The sequence below is a fragment of the Ceratotherium simum genome, chromosome X (genome assembly GCF_057802395.1).
Source record: "Ceratotherium simum simum isolate JZ-2026a chromosome X, ASM5780239v1, whole genome shotgun sequence".
NCBI classification, from domain to species: Eukaryota; Metazoa; Chordata; class Mammalia; order Perissodactyla; family Rhinocerotidae; genus Ceratotherium; species Ceratotherium simum.
Window position 1 is genome coordinate 4,917,315 of NC_141940.1, and position 17,254 is coordinate 4,934,568.

The following is a 17,254-nucleotide window of genomic DNA, read 5'->3' on the forward strand; positions in this document are numbered from 1 at the left end:
AGTGTGGTGGGTGCTATAGGTACCCAGTAATTGTTTGCATGCCAACTGGGCCACACAACTGAATGACATTTTAACTTCTAAGTGTTTAAGTATATTCTTTCAGGTTTACATTACATAATTTAAAAAGTCCTATGTGATAGGACTTTAATCTATTTCTGTATGAAATAATGTTCTACATAAGATCTTTAAGGAAATCTAATGTACTTAATCCACACCTCTATTATTGCATTTCTCTCCGAGCATTTTAATCATCAGCTTACGTTCCTGGGTGCCCCGCCAGCCTAGGACCCCCTAGTGGGCAGAGACCGCTTCTTCCTAATCTCTGTGTCCCCTCAGTGCCTCACATAGGGGAACACTCAGTATTTGGTAGATGAAAATATAAATTTCTGAGGGACATAAGGATATGTGTAGGATCCTCCACACTCAGAAAATCTATATAGAAAGGATACATTATTTTCTTTTTTGAGTAAATTTCACAGATCATAATATAGACCAATTACTGTCTCCAAATAAAAACCTCTACCCAAGAACGTGCATTCCTATCTGGCCCAGTTCCATTTTGCTAAGCTCTATGAGAACAAGGGGGAGAGAGACAGCAGTTCTTCTAACGATGGCCCTTCAAACTTGACTTGTCACACAATTCTTGCTATTACCTTTATACATTCAGAAATGTATTGCTCTAAATTCCTTGAATTTTAAGAATTTCTCCAAGTACAAATGAGAGGAGACTACAGAATCTGTACAGAACTTGTCAACACTTCCTAATTACCAATGGTTTAAAACCAAGCCATGGTCAATACAGAAAAGGCTGACTCTATAGGACAAACACAGTGCTCATCTATATAATATTTTTTAATTAGAAAAGGAACGTGTCCTCTGTAACAGTGGTTAGAATCCTGGAAAAGTCCCATTTCCTCTTCACTTGATATTCCAATGCTAGAACTACCGCTAAATAAATTCCCTCAGTGTGCTTCTTGAATCCCAAACAAGTGAATATTCTCAAGCCCTGGAATCTGTTCCTTTCCTAAGATCACACATTTCAACCATTACTAAATTGCAAAAGCCTTTCATGCAAGCAGCAGAGACCTTGAAATGAGAGTGCCAGCTTGAACCGGGCATCTCCCCCATGAGACGAGCGCGCGAAGACTGGCATGCGGCCAGGTGCCTGAGTGGAATCGACAATCTATGAGGCAGACAGCGGCTCCTGGCCCCTGCTGTCGCCTATTTCTAGCAGGATTAAAGCTGGCGCTGATGCAAGACTGGCCTGTGAAAACAGGTAGACCATCCAAACTGCAGGAAAATGGGCAAAGTTTTACCAAGAGCAATCGCAAATACTGACTATTTATAGTGTTTAAAACAGATCACTAAATGGAGGAGGTCCTCCCAAGCCTTTACAAACAGGCTGTATTTTTCTTCTGATTTTGGATGGAATGGGGGCGGGAGAGTGGAAAGCCTGATGTGTCTTTAATAAAACGTGGAGTCTTTGGCTTCAAAAATCATTGTTTCCATTTGCAATTGATCAGTGGCCAACTGAGTGCACTATCAATGACAGGTCAATTATCTTTACTTTAGAAGTAAAGACCCTCAGTAAGAATCACTCTGATGTTAGCTGACCTAGTACATACACCCGAACCAGAGAGCAGACATGGTTTTCTCTCCTTGAAGGATGATCTAAGTCTAGTCACTGGAAAGAATTTTCTTATGATGTGTAACAGCTTCCAGTAATTATAAAGGAAATCCCTGGCTAGCAAAACTTGGAAATTTTCCAGAGCTTAAATCAGTTTACATTTTAGCAAAAAAAAAAAATATATATATATATATTATTCATGTCGGCAGAAGAATATAAGTTTAAGGCCAATCAAAATACATGGTTTGGTCATCAAAAATTTTTTAATTAAATTTGCATTTAAAAGTAAGTGTGATTTTTTTTGTCTGATATTTTTCCCCTCATGATATTAAAAGAAAACTACCAAATCACATTATCTAAGTACAGAAACAATCATCAACCGACACCACCGGCATTAACTTACTTGTTGCTTGATTCTGGGGTTCCATCGAATGTAGTAATTCACCCAGAGTTCCAAGTGACGCATACTGGCAACTGGATATAAAACTCGATTGATTTCTTTTGTATAGAAGGGATTTTTGAATTTGTCTTTATTACTGTTTATCAGTGACCATAAAGAAACTGTTCTTTCTGTAACTTTCTATGGAGAGAGAGAGAGAAAGTGGAAAGCCTAAGTAAACACAGAGCCAAGTACACAAACCATTTTGCAGCCTGTGGCGATACAGGTGAGCATCAACTTGAATCCCACGTTTACATTATCCCTCTAATAGCTCAAAAAGCCTCACGGGCTAGTGAGTGCTCGGCAGCCACTTACCGATATTTGCATAGATAATGGCCTCCCTTGAGAGCCACTATCTCTGCTGGAAGAGAGAGGTGCTGGATGCTACAAGATTAAAGGCAATTCACTGACCTAAGAAGACTATTCCTGGCTAGGTAAAACATTTATGAACAGATGGGCAGTATGGTCGTTTTAATTCAGCACAAAGAAACATTATCATAAGATCCCACTGATTTTTTTCATTTTGGTATTTGTTAGAACTACAAAATCTTAACCTGTGTCTACTTGACAGTAGGCATCTAGATATAAATTTATTTTAATCAACCATCCAGATGTGTAATCTACATCATGCCAACATCCAGATAGAAGAAAGCACCTGGATAACTGACTTCACTGAATCTTCACTTTTTAGTCCAGTGTCCATCATCTCACACAGATATTCGTATTTTCATTTTTTTGTTATAGATTTTTACTGATTTTGGCTATTAACTAGAGAAAAACCAAAGCTTGGGAAATAAAAATACAAGTATTAAAATTACCGAAGGCAGAATTTGAAACTCTTCCTAGTAATGACTTCAACAAGAAAGGGCAGATAAGCTAAAACTGGAAGCTAAAAGGAACAGCTTGAAGTAAGTGACTGAAGAAACGTCTTTGACACACCTACTTTGTTAACGAACGATAACAACGGCAGCCTAATTTTGCCTTCTTTGGAATCCCCCTAAAACTCCATTTGCACCTTTCTGATGCCACGATCTACACTACATTGGGTTTATTTGCATGCTTGTTTTTATTTTTATACATGCACATAGTTTAAAAAGTCAAACAGCCTGACAAGGTTTATCTCTCCCCAGAAGCAAAGGTGTTTGATTTTTTTAATTGCTTTCTTTGCTTATTTGGTACTTACCTCCAAATCTCTAAATAACATGTTTTTCTTGCTACTCGTTGGCTATCCAGTGATAGGCATTAGCTCCTGACACTGCCACCACGAGAGGGTCTCCCCCTCCATCCTGCTACACACACGCATTTTCGATCCTGCCTCACACTCCCAATACACAGCGGAGCTCTGATTAGATTGATGTTCAGTGCGTAGATGCCTATGACTAAACCATGTATAGTTACTATTCTGTGATTTCTTTTCCTGCACCATCTTTTTTTGTTTTCCCTTGATTTAACAACTGTCTATTCTGTTTGACTTCTAGCTTCCAACATTGCTGTCGAAGAACTCAAAGTTGGTCTGATTTCTGTTTCTTTGCAAATAACCCCTTCTTTTTTTCTTTGGAAGATTGAAGGACCTTTTCTTTGTCCCTGGTGTTCTGAAACTTCCCAAAGATGTGCCTTAGTATGGCTCTATTTTTGTCCATTGTGCTTGGGCACTTGGCAGGCCTTTCAATGTAGAAACTCATGTACTTCAATTCTGGGAAATACTCTCAAATTATTTCGGTGATTTCTTGCCCTCTGGTGTCCCTGTTTTCTCTTTCTAGAACTCCTATTATTTGGATATTAGACCTCCAGGACCGATCTTCTAGTTTTCTTATCTTGATTCCATTTTCTACTTCTGTCTCTACGCTCTACTTTCTGGGAGATTTCAATTTTACCTTCCAACTCTTCTTCTGAGTTATTAATTCCTGTTGATATCATGCTTTTAGTTTCAAGTTCTTTTCTGATCTCTAAATGTTCTTTCCAAACAATACTGTTATTATTTCGTGGTACCAATATTTTCCTATCTTTTTGGGGATATTAAATGACAGCTTCTTGTCTACGTTTCTCCCCTCCCTACATGGTAACTATGTTCTCCAAGCTGCTTTTTCTCCCTCTTGGTTGTCTGCCACTATTTAAGAGTGGAGAACTGAAGAGTCGATTGGAAGCTCTGAAATCCTGAGGCTCGTCAAGTTGAGCTTCACCATGGGGAACTCTAGGTATTGGTATCTTTAGGTCCTTCTGCTTGGGCTAGTCAGTTTTCCCAGAGATAATTCTCTTTTTTTTAAACTGAGGTGGAGTTCACTTACCACAAAATTCACCATTTTAAAGTCTACAATTCAGTGGCTTTTAGTATATTCACAATGTTGTGCAACCACCACCTCTATCAAGTTCTAAGACACTTTTATCATCCCAAATGGAAACCCCATACCCATTAACCAGTCACTCCCCATTGTCCCCTCCCTCCTGCCCCTGTCAACCACTAATCTACTTTCTGTCTCTATAGACTTGTTATTCTAGACACTATACATAAATGAAATCATACAGTATGTGACCTTTTGTGTCTGGCTCCTCTCACTTAGCATGTTTTCAAGGTTCATCCATGCTGTAGCATGGATCTGAACTTTATTCCTTTTTATGGCTGATTAATACTCCATTATGTAGATATACACTTTGTTTATCTATTCATCAGCTGATGGACATCGGGTTGTTGCCACCTTTTAGCTACTGTGAGTTGTGCTACTATGAACATCTGTGTACGGGTTTTTCTTTCAATTCTTATTTTCATTTCTCTTGAGTATATATCTAGGAGTGGAATTGCTAGGTCATATGATAATCCTATATTTAGCTTTCTGAGGAACAACCACCAGACTGTTTTACACAGTGGCTGAACCATTATATACTCCCACCAGCAGTGAGTGAGGACTCCATTTTCTCCCCCTTTCCTTGGCAACAGAAAAAGTTCTTTCATGCTCCCACCTGGAAGACAAGGACCCACTGCCAGAATGCTGGAAGTCAGTAGGGAAAGTGAGCTGGGGCCACCTGATGACACTCAGGTTCCCAACCCAGAGACCCACTCTCACCCCCTCTTGAGAAGAAACCTCTGTCAGAGTCCTCAGCTCCAGAGAGGGGTGGAGAGGATCTGGGGAAGCTAAGTGCTTATTCTAAACAGAGCTTGCGGTTATCTTATCCTTTCCCCTTTGCCCTAGATACCTGGTATACCCTCTCCCCCAAACCCCTGGGGGGTTCCCGTGATACAAAGTGGGTTGGTTCTTGGCTTCCCTGCTGCTGGTTTGAGATTCAGCTTTCTGAAGCTATGTTATTTACCACTTATCTACTAGCTTTCCAGCTTCCAACAGTTTGTTGCTGTGTCTCCTTTCTCATTTTCCCTGTTTTTGAGGGTGTATGCTTTCAAAAAATTCCCTTTCCTGACCTTTTTATGGTGTTTTGGGAGGGAGATCTTGCCTACCTTTCAAGTCATTCCTGCTCCCTGAGGGCAAAGTCAATGTCTTATCCCTCTAGTAGATACAGACACTCAACAAACCCTGGCTGAAGTGAAAACACCCAAGCTGGAGGTACAACACGAGAAACTGTGCATTGACCACAAATCAAGCTACCAAATTCTTTTTGTTTCAAGGCAGACTAGACATATTTAACTGAGAGGATTAGCAGTTTTGCTCACCTGTCTTTCTCGAGCGGATTCACAGTTGTACAAGAAAGTACCAAAGCGGCAGCTGTACAGATGATCCAAAATCGTAATCAGAAATCGTTCATTGAATTCAAAAGCTGTAGGGAACTAGACACAACAAACGAGCAAACAGAGCATGAAAACTCGGGGCTGATCTTGCATCGAACAGAACAGAGGTGCAGAAATGCTGCCGCATTGTAGCCATCCAGGCAGGAGGCAGAGGCTGCAATGGGCACTTGCCCTGTAGCTCCTGTGTCGGTGCTCTGCACAGGACCAAGGAGTTTACATAAGGGCCAAGCAAAGAAACAGAGGCAAAGGAGGCAAGCAAGCCGATTCTCTGGCTTCTCCTGACTGGCCAGGCATACAGGAGAGTTTAATCCTTTTCGGGATTATCAGTTAGGAGATATGCCTCTACACAAACGCCAGTGTAGACTGAATGGAGAAGACGACTGGGTATTGTCAATTCCTCCATTAGTAGAGGTAATACAGCTAAATATTGAAGTTGAAAAACTTTATTATGGAAAACCCCAGACATATAAATAATACTGAGAATAAAAAAAATGAACCCCATATGCCATCATCACCCGGCTCCAACAACTATTTGCACATGGCCAAACTTGTTTCATCTCTCTCTCTCTGCCCTGTATTATTTTGAGGCAAATCCCAGATATTATATAAAAATATCTAAACATTAAGTTGCATGTATTTTTATCCTATGTATCCCTTACCTGTTTCGACATCTGCCATACACAATCAATAAACTGGAGAAAAATAGGAGATCGGTCAGCATCGGCGTGGTTCTTATCACCGTGACCTATTCTCTGAAATGAGATCAAGATGATTTGTTTTAATTCATGGGTACAAAGCTGAGAGAGCATATAACCACAAAATGTGACAATACAACTTAGGGATTTGTTTTCCAAATGCCAAGTTTCTCAGAGAGTAAAAAGTATATTTTTCCTTGGCAATATAAAAAATAATATAAGGTTTTGAAATAATGGAAATTAAGTATATAAACGTCTTTAAAATACCAATACACATTGGCACAGTATCATCATATGTGAGTGTTACAACTATTTCATCCGATTGGATGAAGGCTAAGAGGCCGCACAGCAGTGTTTCTGAAACTGTCTATGGATCCTCTGCATGAGAGTCATCTGGGGAGCTTGTTAAATATGCTAATTCAAAGGGTGTCTGGAAACAAGACCTGGAAATATGAATTTTAACAGATTCTCTCAATTTTTAAAATGTATATGAGAATAATAATAAAAAAAGCCACAACTAGAAGTCTAGCATCTCTATAAAACATAGTTGGCTCTAACAGCTATAATATTAGTTGAGAAAGAATTGTCATCTTATCTTCCTTCTTTTGCCCAATTTCAATTTAAACATAGATATATAGACTCCTTGTATGACTTTCAAGTGAAACCGTAAATAGTGCTGATGGATAAACATAAACATGTCTCCTAAAACCTATGAAGTGTTTTTTATTACACTCCACAAACCCAAGGCATCAGACATTTTCAAACCTGTGGAGTGTTTTTTATTACACTCCACAGATTTTCTTTTTAAAAGTGAATACATGGTTTAATGACTAGTTTTATAATCCCAAATGGTGGTGATCTGACATTTAAAAAGTCAGCTTTATTGTTTACTTACAGATGCGAATTTATGTCCAAAACTTATCCATTCTTTTTGTACCAATATTTCAAACCCTTCGATGCTCCGATAGAAGCTGTCCAGCATCAGCATGGCCAGGGACGTCAGCTGGGCAGTCCTGTCCCATCCGTCACTGCAGTGCACGAGCACTGAGCTCTTCCCTGAAGAGACTCTGTCTGCTACTTGAATGGCTCCTGTCAAAACAAGCTGGCAGAGAAAAACATGCGAGTCAGGAGGCAGCTGTAAGATACTACTAAATTTGAAATTATAGTTTTTAACCCTAGAAAAAGTCCTGTTTTAAAAATCTATTAATGTCTAGAACAGAAAGATTTCCGAAAATGAAACACCAGGAGCTGCAGGATCTGTTGTTCTTCCTCTACAGAAACTGCTACTAAAAAAAAAACAAGCAAACACACAAACAGCCAAACTGCATTTCAAACTTATTCTCATGTATATGATTGTATGAGTCAGCTAGGGCTGCCGTAACAAAATCCCACAGACTGGGGGGCTTAAACAACGGACATTTATCATCTCACAGTTCTGGAGGCTAGAATTCCGAGATGGAGGTGTTGGCAGGGACATGCTCCCTCTGAAGGCTCTAGGGAAGGACCTGTTCCAGGTCTCTCTCCTAGCTTCTGGTAGGGTAGTTCCTTGGCTTGTGGCAGCATCACTCTAATCTTCACATGACATTCTCCCGGTGCATGTGTCCTTGGGTGGAAATTTCCCCTTTTCATAAAGACACCAGTCTCACTGGATTAAGACCCACCCTACTCTAGTACGACCTCATCTTAACTAATCACATCTTCGATGACCCTATTTCCAAATAAGGTCACACTCCGAGGTACTGGCGGTCAGGACTTCAACATACGAATTTTGAGGGGACATAATTCAACCCATAACAGTGATCATATTAGAAAAATCACTGGCCTAACAGGTCCAGTCTAGACCTTAAAGGCCTGATACAACAGAAATCAACTTTCAGCCTTTAAACTGACAAAATATGAACTCTTATGTGGCTCATAAATAGCAGAATACTCACCTAAAGAGATGGCCTTCTAGTAAAAATTTGAGACTTAGAAGTACTACTAAATTTATGTATACAAAGAGTTATTGTTTTGATGTCATTTTTGATGATTTAATATACAGAGGTATACTTTACAAACTATAGAATTTATCCATCATAAGTGTGCAGTTCAATAAGATTTAGTAAATTTATACAGTTGTGCAACCATCACCACAATCCAGTTGTAAAGCACTTCCATCACCTAAAAAAGTTCCCGTGTGCTATCTAAGGTCAATCTCTGGCCTCTCCCTCAGCCCCAGGCAACCACCGATTTGCTTTCTGTTTCTATAGTTTTGCATTTACTAGAAATTTTATATAAATGGAATCCCACAATAGGTGGTCTTTTGTGTCTGGCTTCCTTCACTTAGCATAAAGTTTTCGAGGTTCATCCATGTTGTAGCGTGTATAGTACTTCATTCCTTTTTATGGCCAAAAAATATTCCATTGTATGGATAGACCACATTTTACTTATCCATTCATCCACTGATAGACATTTGGTTGTTTCTAGTACTGGTTACTATGAATAGTGCTGCAGTGAACTTTCACATACACATTTTTGTATGGACATAAGTTTTCATTTCTCTTGGGTAAATAGCTAGGAGTGAAATGGTTGGATCATATGGTAAATGTATGATCATTTAACTTTTTAAGAAACTGTCAAACTGTTTTCGAAAGTGGTTGTACCATTTCACATTCCCACTCTCAGTGTATGAGGGTTCCATCTTTTCATGTGCCTATCAGCCATTTGCAGACATTATGTCATTTTGGAGCTCCCCAAATTCTAACAACCATGCAACAGACATGTATTATGGTCATTTTAACTAATTCAAGGAAACTGAAATACTCATTTATTTTAACTAATTCAAGGAAAAGTCAGACTAAGTCAAAGATATGATGTATAGAAATTTTAAAAGAAATGTGATTTTATTCTTTTGACATAAACAGTAACTAAAGATAAGTGGACAAAGTAGTGCCAAGAAGGACAGGTTAAGGGACCTGATGGCACATCAATTATTTCTACAAAAATTATTGCTTTTAAAATGACTAGCCCAGGTTTATTTCTTCAAGCATTTAAAAAATCTCCTCAAAATCCTATTTACAATTTGAATTGAGGCCCTTCTGAAGAACAGGCTGTTGAGAAGCACTGGTAATATACTAGGTCACTGGAGTCCAAGTGATGAAGTTGAGGGCCACTCTCAGCTACTTCCCTTATAATAAAAGAGGGATGAAATCTTGGCCAATTATCTTTACAAATATTAGATGTTTTCAATGCAGTATGAATTCCCACCATCACTTCTTGACAGGAACAGTTATAATTATATAAATGAAAAAATCAGATTTTCCAAAATACATCACTGAACACTCACATAATCGGACAGACTTGTGACTGATGGAAAGAAATGACAGCCGTCAAGCGGTGGAAGGCATGGTGGTAGGAGCACTGGCTCAATGGCTGAAGGCCTGGGTTTGAAACCTCATCCCACCACTTCTGACATGTCACACCTTCAGCCAGTCACATAAATGTGGTTCCTTTCTCTCTCAGGTGAGGAGAGGAGTGATACCCCCACCAGCCTGTCTTGGACTAAAAGAGATAATCCCCATAAAGTGCTGACATGGAGCATGTGTTACATGAATTCTAGCTGCCGGCTAGCTGCCTTCTAAGAAGCACAAAACGATACTTCTCTCTAAAATGGGAAGGACTATAGGGGAAGAGTATTGAAAATTGAGAAGGACAGAGAGAACACATAAGCTCCAGAAACCAGAGACCTCCTTCCACTCTGTTGGCGCTCTATCAATGGACTAGAATGAGGATTTGGGACACATGCCATGGGTGGTGGTCTTCTCGCCTGCAAAAGGCTTGCCCTGTTTTGCAGAGTGGTGGGACCACTTCACTTGAGTGCAGGTTAGTGATGGCCATGCCACATGTCTATCACCAGCCCTGAGGCTGTCAAATAGTGCAGAAGGCTGAATAATGGTCACCAGAGATGTCCAGGTCCTAACCCCCAGAAACCTGTGAATACTGCCTTATATGGTAACAGGGACTTTGCAGATGTGATCAAGTTAATGACTTTGAGATGGTGAGATTATCTTGGATTATCCAGGTGGACCTCAAATTACATCCAAGTATCCTGAGAAGAGGGAGATCTCACAGAGAGAAGAGAAAGCAATGTGATCACGGCGGCAGAGCCTGGAGTGATACCGCCAACAAGCCAAGGAAGGCCAGCAGTTACCTGAAGCTAGATGAGGCAAGGAATGGAGACTCCCCTAGACCTTCCAGAAGGAGCACAGCCAAAATGACCCACCCAATTCCCACTCAGTCTTCAAGGTTCGGCTCAAGGCTACCCACATCTCTGCTCCTCAGTCCGAACTGCTACGATCTGACTTATGCATGGGAAGCCCTGAGTCAGATGTTGTTACACAAGTCCACCTGGGCTCCCCGGTTACACCTGGTCTCCTCAGAGAATGACAGTTTCTTTAATTTCTTTTGAATCCCCCTCTCTATGGACAAAACTATAAAAACATACAGAGGTCTTTTATAACAATGTCCATATTCCTTAAGTCCTAACTTCCATACTTGATCTCTCGCAGGTGGCCTTCACTCCTGACTTCCTCAGACACCTGAGCCACTGCATAAGCCCTACTTCCAACGAGTCTCTCCTCCATCGAGCTCAGGGTAGAGTTCACTCACCTTGCCAGTAATTCCTGTACCTGTGCTCTCTCTTTCAAAAAAAAGCCTTTTCCCTTATTTACAAAAGTAATAGATACTCATTGAAAAAAATGGAGAAAACAAAGAAAAGCACAAAGAAGAAAATAAAAATAACTGTAGTGCTATTAACTCAGAAAGAATAATTGTTAACATGCTAGTGGACACCTTTCTAAACTTCTCTGCATACAAACATATTTTTCCTTAATTGGTGCTTTTGAAGCTCTTTCACTTTTATATGGTGAGCATTTCCTCATGCTATTAGATATCACATTACACGATTTTTAATGACTGCATAGTACTTCACTAGGTTGATATAACTTTTCTTGTACATTTAGGTTGCTTCCAATTTGTCACTATTATAAACATCCTTGTATATTCATCTTTCAGACCTGTGTGATTGTTTCCTTAAAAAAACACCTGAAGTATCTCTTCGCTTTGTCTACAAAAGTCCTTAAAAAGCTCTTCTTGAAATCATATGACCCTCAACCCTTCCCTTCCTTTAACTATCTTTTCAAAAGAAGAGTCTGTATTCACCACTTCTATTTTCTCCACTCTCCTCCACCCTAGCAGTAGACACCCATAAAAGTCTGCCCTCTAAGGTCATCAAGGATGTCCCTAATAAAGGTATTTTAAGTACCACTGACTCTGTCTTAGCTCCTTTCTTTAAATTCCTATATCCTCCTTTGATCTCCTGATTTCTCTGTGATGAGCTCCACCTCTCACCTCCTATCCATTCTAAGTCCTTGGTCTCCCTGCACATTGTCTCTCTCAGGATCCTCATTAAAAGACTTGGCTTGACTTTGTTGCCCAACAGCTGATACTCAGGCCTACATCTTAGTCCCAAGCCTCTTTTTTAGTTCCACTTTGCATGAAAAACTGCCTATTAGACAGATGGCTCACCACCACCCCAAATACACGGTGTTTCTCTTGCCCAAAGGCCTGGTCAGGACTACCCTTCATCTGAAAATGGTGACATCATTTTCTCAGTTAGCCAGGCTCACCCCCTTGGCAACTTCCTACATTTCTTTAGATCCTGCATCTAGTTAATCATCAAGTACCACAGGCCCTTCCTTGGAAACATCTCGCGTCTGTCCCTTTCGTAGTGCCTCCCCACACACACACCTGGCAGCGTTCCAATCTAGGCCATTACTACCCCATCTTTGGACTCTTGAAATGGCTCTGTTTTCTCTGACTTCACTTTCTTCCCTCTCTTGTCTATTCTATAAGCAGCTACCAGAACATTTTCCTAAAATACCCCACTATACCAAAACCTCTGGGGCTCCCCATAACCTAACTTGAGTCAAGGCCCCTGAACGCCTGGCTCCTCCCAGATCTCTCTAGATTAACCTGAAACTACAGAAACTCTCACTTTTCCCAACTAGGCCTCACCCAGGCCTGTTTCTTGCCTTTTGTCCGGGCTGCCCCCTTTCTCTAGAATGGATTCCCCCAGCCCTTCTGCTTTCTTCAAGGACCAGATCAAGCCCCACTGAATCCCAAAGAGCCTGCTCCTTCCACTGACTTTGCTATGAAGCCTCACTGGTACTTAAAACACAGTAGCTTGGAATATTATGTTTCTTTTTACACATACATATCGTCTCTTCACCCATAAGAACCTCCTTAAAGGCAGGAAGTATGTCTTACACTTTTTCTCATTCACAGGGTCTAGCATGATGCTCTGTACATAATGAGAACAATCCTTTTTTATTTTTTCTTATTTTTTTTGTGTGTGAGGAATATTAGCCCTGAGCTAACATCTGATGCAAATCCTCCTCTTTTAGCTGAGGAAGACAGGCCCTGGGCTAACATCCATGCCCATCTTCCTCTACTTTATATGGGATGCCGCCACAGCATGGCCTGACAAGTGGTGCATCTGTGCATGCCTGGGATCCAAACCTGTGAATCCTGGGCCACCGAAGCAAAGCACGTGCACTTAACCGCTACGCCACCAGGCCGGCCCCACAATCCTTTTTTAAAATAAACTTTTAACTTTAGAATAGTTTTAGATTTACAGAAAAGGTGTAAAGGTACTACAGAAAGTTCCCATATACTTGACCCAGTTTCCTCTATTATTGACATATTCTAATAGTATGGTACATTTGTCACAACTAATGAACCAATATTGACACATTATATAATTATTAATAAACTTATTAACTTATTTTTAATAAAGTGCATACTTTATTCAGATTTCCTTACTTTTTACCTAATACCCTTTTTCTAATCCAGAATCCCATTGAGGATACCACATTACATTTAGTTGTCAGAATCATTTTTGTGGATGATAAATTAAGAAAAATTGGGGGGCCGGCCCGGTGGCATAGCAGTTTAGTTCGCGGGCTCTGCTTCGGCGGCCCAGGGTTTGCCGGTTCGGATCCCAGGTGTGCACCAACGCACCGCTTGTCAAGCCATGCTGTGGCAGCATCCCATATATAGTAGAGGAAGATGGGCACAGATGTTAGCCCAGGGCCAATCTTCCTCAGCAAAATGAGGAGGATTGGCAATGGATGCTAGCTCAGGGCTAATCTTCCTCACAAACAATAAAAAAAAGAAAAAATGAAAATTAGATACGCAAAATAAAAACACAATTCGTATCAAGTTGGGAAATAAAATTTGACTAGAAAGCAATCTACATTAATAATTCACCTATTTAAAGCTTTTTATTTGTTTATATAAGTAAAAGTGTTAGTTCCCTCAGACAGCTTCAAGTACTTTTACTTTTAAAAGAATTGAGGTTTTTGTTGCCTTTATCAAGATGAAGGATTGAGTATAATAAAAACACAAAATTCATTCTTTAAAGTAAGTCAATTTGAGATTAGTTTCAATAAAAACAATCTCTCTAGGTCCTTGAGGGTCATACCCAGTAATGGTTAGATAATAAATTGGCTATTCCTACATAAACCTGCATGAAAGACTCAACTACTTACTATTGACGAGATAGAAAGCGATAGCTCTACAAACTCTAAAGATATTCTGGTGGTGATGCTGCGAAATCTTTAATTTGGGTAAGCAAATTAGAAAGAAACACAAAGCTGTCAAATGTAGAACCCTATACTATGAATATTACCTCTCCCACTGTTCCATTTATTCAAATTTAAGGAATTAAAAAATATTCCTGAGGAGTCACGTCAGCGTCATGGCGGAGTGAGCTTTCCTGTAAACTCTTTCCCCGATAAGATACAACAAAAGGAATAGTCACAGACCAACAATGGACTCCTAGACAGCGAAAAGCAAGATTGGAAAGATCCACACTGCCGCACATCTGAGAGTGGAACGTGCTGGGCCCCTGGAGGAAGTGGGGAGAGGTAATGAGAACTCCTCTCCCTCCCCATCAGATCACCCATCCCGGTCCGTGTGGCTCCCAGAGAGGGGGCAGGGGTGGCCCTCTGTGGGGAAACCGTAGCTCTTCGGGCTCTCTCAGCCAGTGGGAAACTCCCACACAGAGGACTCAGAACAGCCACAGGGCTACCATCAACACCTGAGCACCCCAGGAGAGCAGATAACAAGGGGCGAGCAAGAAGCCCCCCATGCCAGGGACCCAGCAGGCAAAAGAGAGAGCCCCCATTCCTCCCCGCATGCCCGACACTGAAGCTAAGCAGACCAGACCACACCGAGCGGCCGGCCGATAGCAGTGAGCAGCCGGGGCAGAGCGCAGGGGGCTCAGATTACACAGCCCTTAACCCCCACACGGTGGCGGCGGGTGGAAACTGTAACCAGATATTTCCAGGATGAGGAAAAACAAAGTGAAAACAGGAACCACAATGCAAAGGTACATGAAATCACCAGAGCAGAAGGAAAATGACAAGCACCCAGAAACCAACCCTGAAGGCACAGAAATCCATAACTTAAATTTCAGAGATTTCAAAATAGCTATCATAAACAAACTCAACGAAATACAAGATAACACAAACAATTCAATGAGATTAGGAGTTTCTTCACAAAAGAGATTGAAATCATAAAGAAAAACCAACCAGTACAGATGGAGATGAAGAACACAACGGAGGAGATAAAGGAGAATCTGGAATGTTTAAAGAACAGAGCTGACAATATGGAGGAAAGAATTAGCATTATAGAGGATAGGAATACAGATATGCTCCAGATGGAAGAGGAGAGAGAACTAAGACTAAAAAGAAATGAAGAAAGTCTCCGAGAAATATCTGACTCTATTAGCAAATGTAACATAAGAATTATAGGTATTCCTGAGGGAGAATAGAGGGAAAGAGGAACAGAGAGCCTATTCAAGGAAATAATAGCTGAGAACTTCCCACATATGGGGAAGGAGCAGGAAATACCAGTAAGCGAAGCCAATAGGTTGCCTAAATATGTCAACAGGCAAAGGCTCACTGTCCAAAGTCAATGACAAAGAAACAATATTAAGGGCAGCTAGACAAAAAGAAAAAATAACATACAAAGGAACTCTCATCAGGCTCTCAGCGGATTTCTCAACAGAAACTTTGCAGGCCAGGAGAAACTGGAATGATATATTCAAAATACTGAAAGACAAAAACTTTTAGCCAAGAATACTCTATCCAGCAAAAATATCCTTCAAATCTGATGGAGAAATAGTAACTTTCACAGATAAACAAAAGCTAAGGGAGTTCATGGCCACGAGACCCACATTACAAGAAATACACAAGAAGACCCTCAGGCCTGAAAAAAAGAAGAGAAAGGGAATACAGTGCTTGGAGCAGGGGGAAAAATAGGTAGATAAACTCAGAAAAATAGTAGATCTTTACTGGAATAGGTTAGCAACCACTTAAATACAAAAATCCAAGATCAAAGGAAGGAAATCAACAAAAATAAATATAACCTCATCACTGTAAACACACACCCACAACACAAGATAGAATAAGGTATAACAAGAATGACTTAGAAGGGGAAGAGGAAAGAGACTGAATTGACTTAGTATAAGGAAATAAGAGGCTATCAGATAATGGACTATCTCATACACAAGATTTTTATACAAACCTCAAGGTAACCACTAAACAAATAATCAAAACAAAAGCACATATGATAAACAAAGAGAAAACTAGAAGAGTCATAAGACAGAACAACCAAACTGAATTGGCAGTCCGAAACAAATGGGTCAAGAAACAAAGGAAATGCAAAAGAACTGGAAAATAAGTGACAAAACAGCAACAATTAAGCCCTCATATATCAATAATGACCCTAAATGTAAAGGGACTGAACTCTCCAATCAAAAGATACAGAGTGGCAGGATGGATTAAAAAGCAAGACCCAACAATATTCTGCCTCCAGGAAACACATCTCAGCTCTAAAGACAAGCACAGAAAAAAAAAATAAATAAAGACAAGCACAGGCTCAGAGTGAAAGGATGGAAGACAATACTCCAAGCTAATGGCAAACAAAAGAAAGCAGGTGTTGCCATACTCATATCAGACAAAGTAGACTTCAAGATAAAACAGGTTAAGAGACACAAAGAAGGGCAATATATAATGATAAAAGGGAAACTCCACCAAGAAGACATATCAATTATAAATATATATGCACCCAACATAGGAGCACCAAAGTACATAAAGCAACTATTAACAAACCTAAAAGGAGACATTAACAACAACACAATAATAGCAGGGGATCTTAATACCCCACTTACACCAATGGATGGATCATCCAGACAAACAGTCAATAAAGAAACAGTGGACTTCAATGAAAAACTGGATGAGATGGACCTAGTAGACATATACAGAGCACTCCATCCAAAAACAGCTAACTACACATTCTTCTCAAGCGCACATGGAACATTCTCAAAGATAGACTATATGTTGGGAAACAAAGCAAGCCTCAATAAATTTAAGAAGATTGAAATCATAACAAGCATCTTTTCAGACCATAATGCTATGAAACTGGAAATCAACCACAAGAAAAAAACTGGGAAAGTGACAAAAATGTGGAGATTAAACAACATGCTACTGAACAACCAATGAATCATTGATGAAATTAAAGGAGAAAACAAAAAATATCTGGAAACAAACGAAAATGAAAATATGCCATACCAAACCATATGGGATGCAGCAAAAGCGGTCCTGAGAGGGAAACAAATAGCTATACAAGCCTACCTTAACAAAAAAGAAAAAGCC

General features: G+C 40.1%; 1 protein-coding gene across 5 annotated transcripts in view; it reads right to left on the minus strand.

Annotated features, from left to right (window-relative positions):
- Positions 1-17,254, minus strand: part of MTM1 (myotubularin 1) — a 104,160-nt gene that overhangs the window by 6,317 nt on the left and 80,589 nt on the right. For all 5 annotated transcript variants that reach the window (XM_087426810.1, XM_004443192.2, XM_087426809.1 and 2 more), the window contains 4 exons: positions 7,390-7,596; positions 6,459-6,551; positions 5,725-5,838; positions 2,031-2,207 (listed from right to left, as the gene is read on the minus strand). In XM_087426810.1, the coding sequence (XP_087282936.1) occupies positions 2,031-2,207; positions 5,725-5,838; positions 6,459-6,551; positions 7,390-7,596 (591 nt within the window). The remainder of the gene's footprint in view (positions 1-2,030; positions 2,208-5,724; positions 5,839-6,458; positions 6,552-7,389; positions 7,597-17,254) is intronic.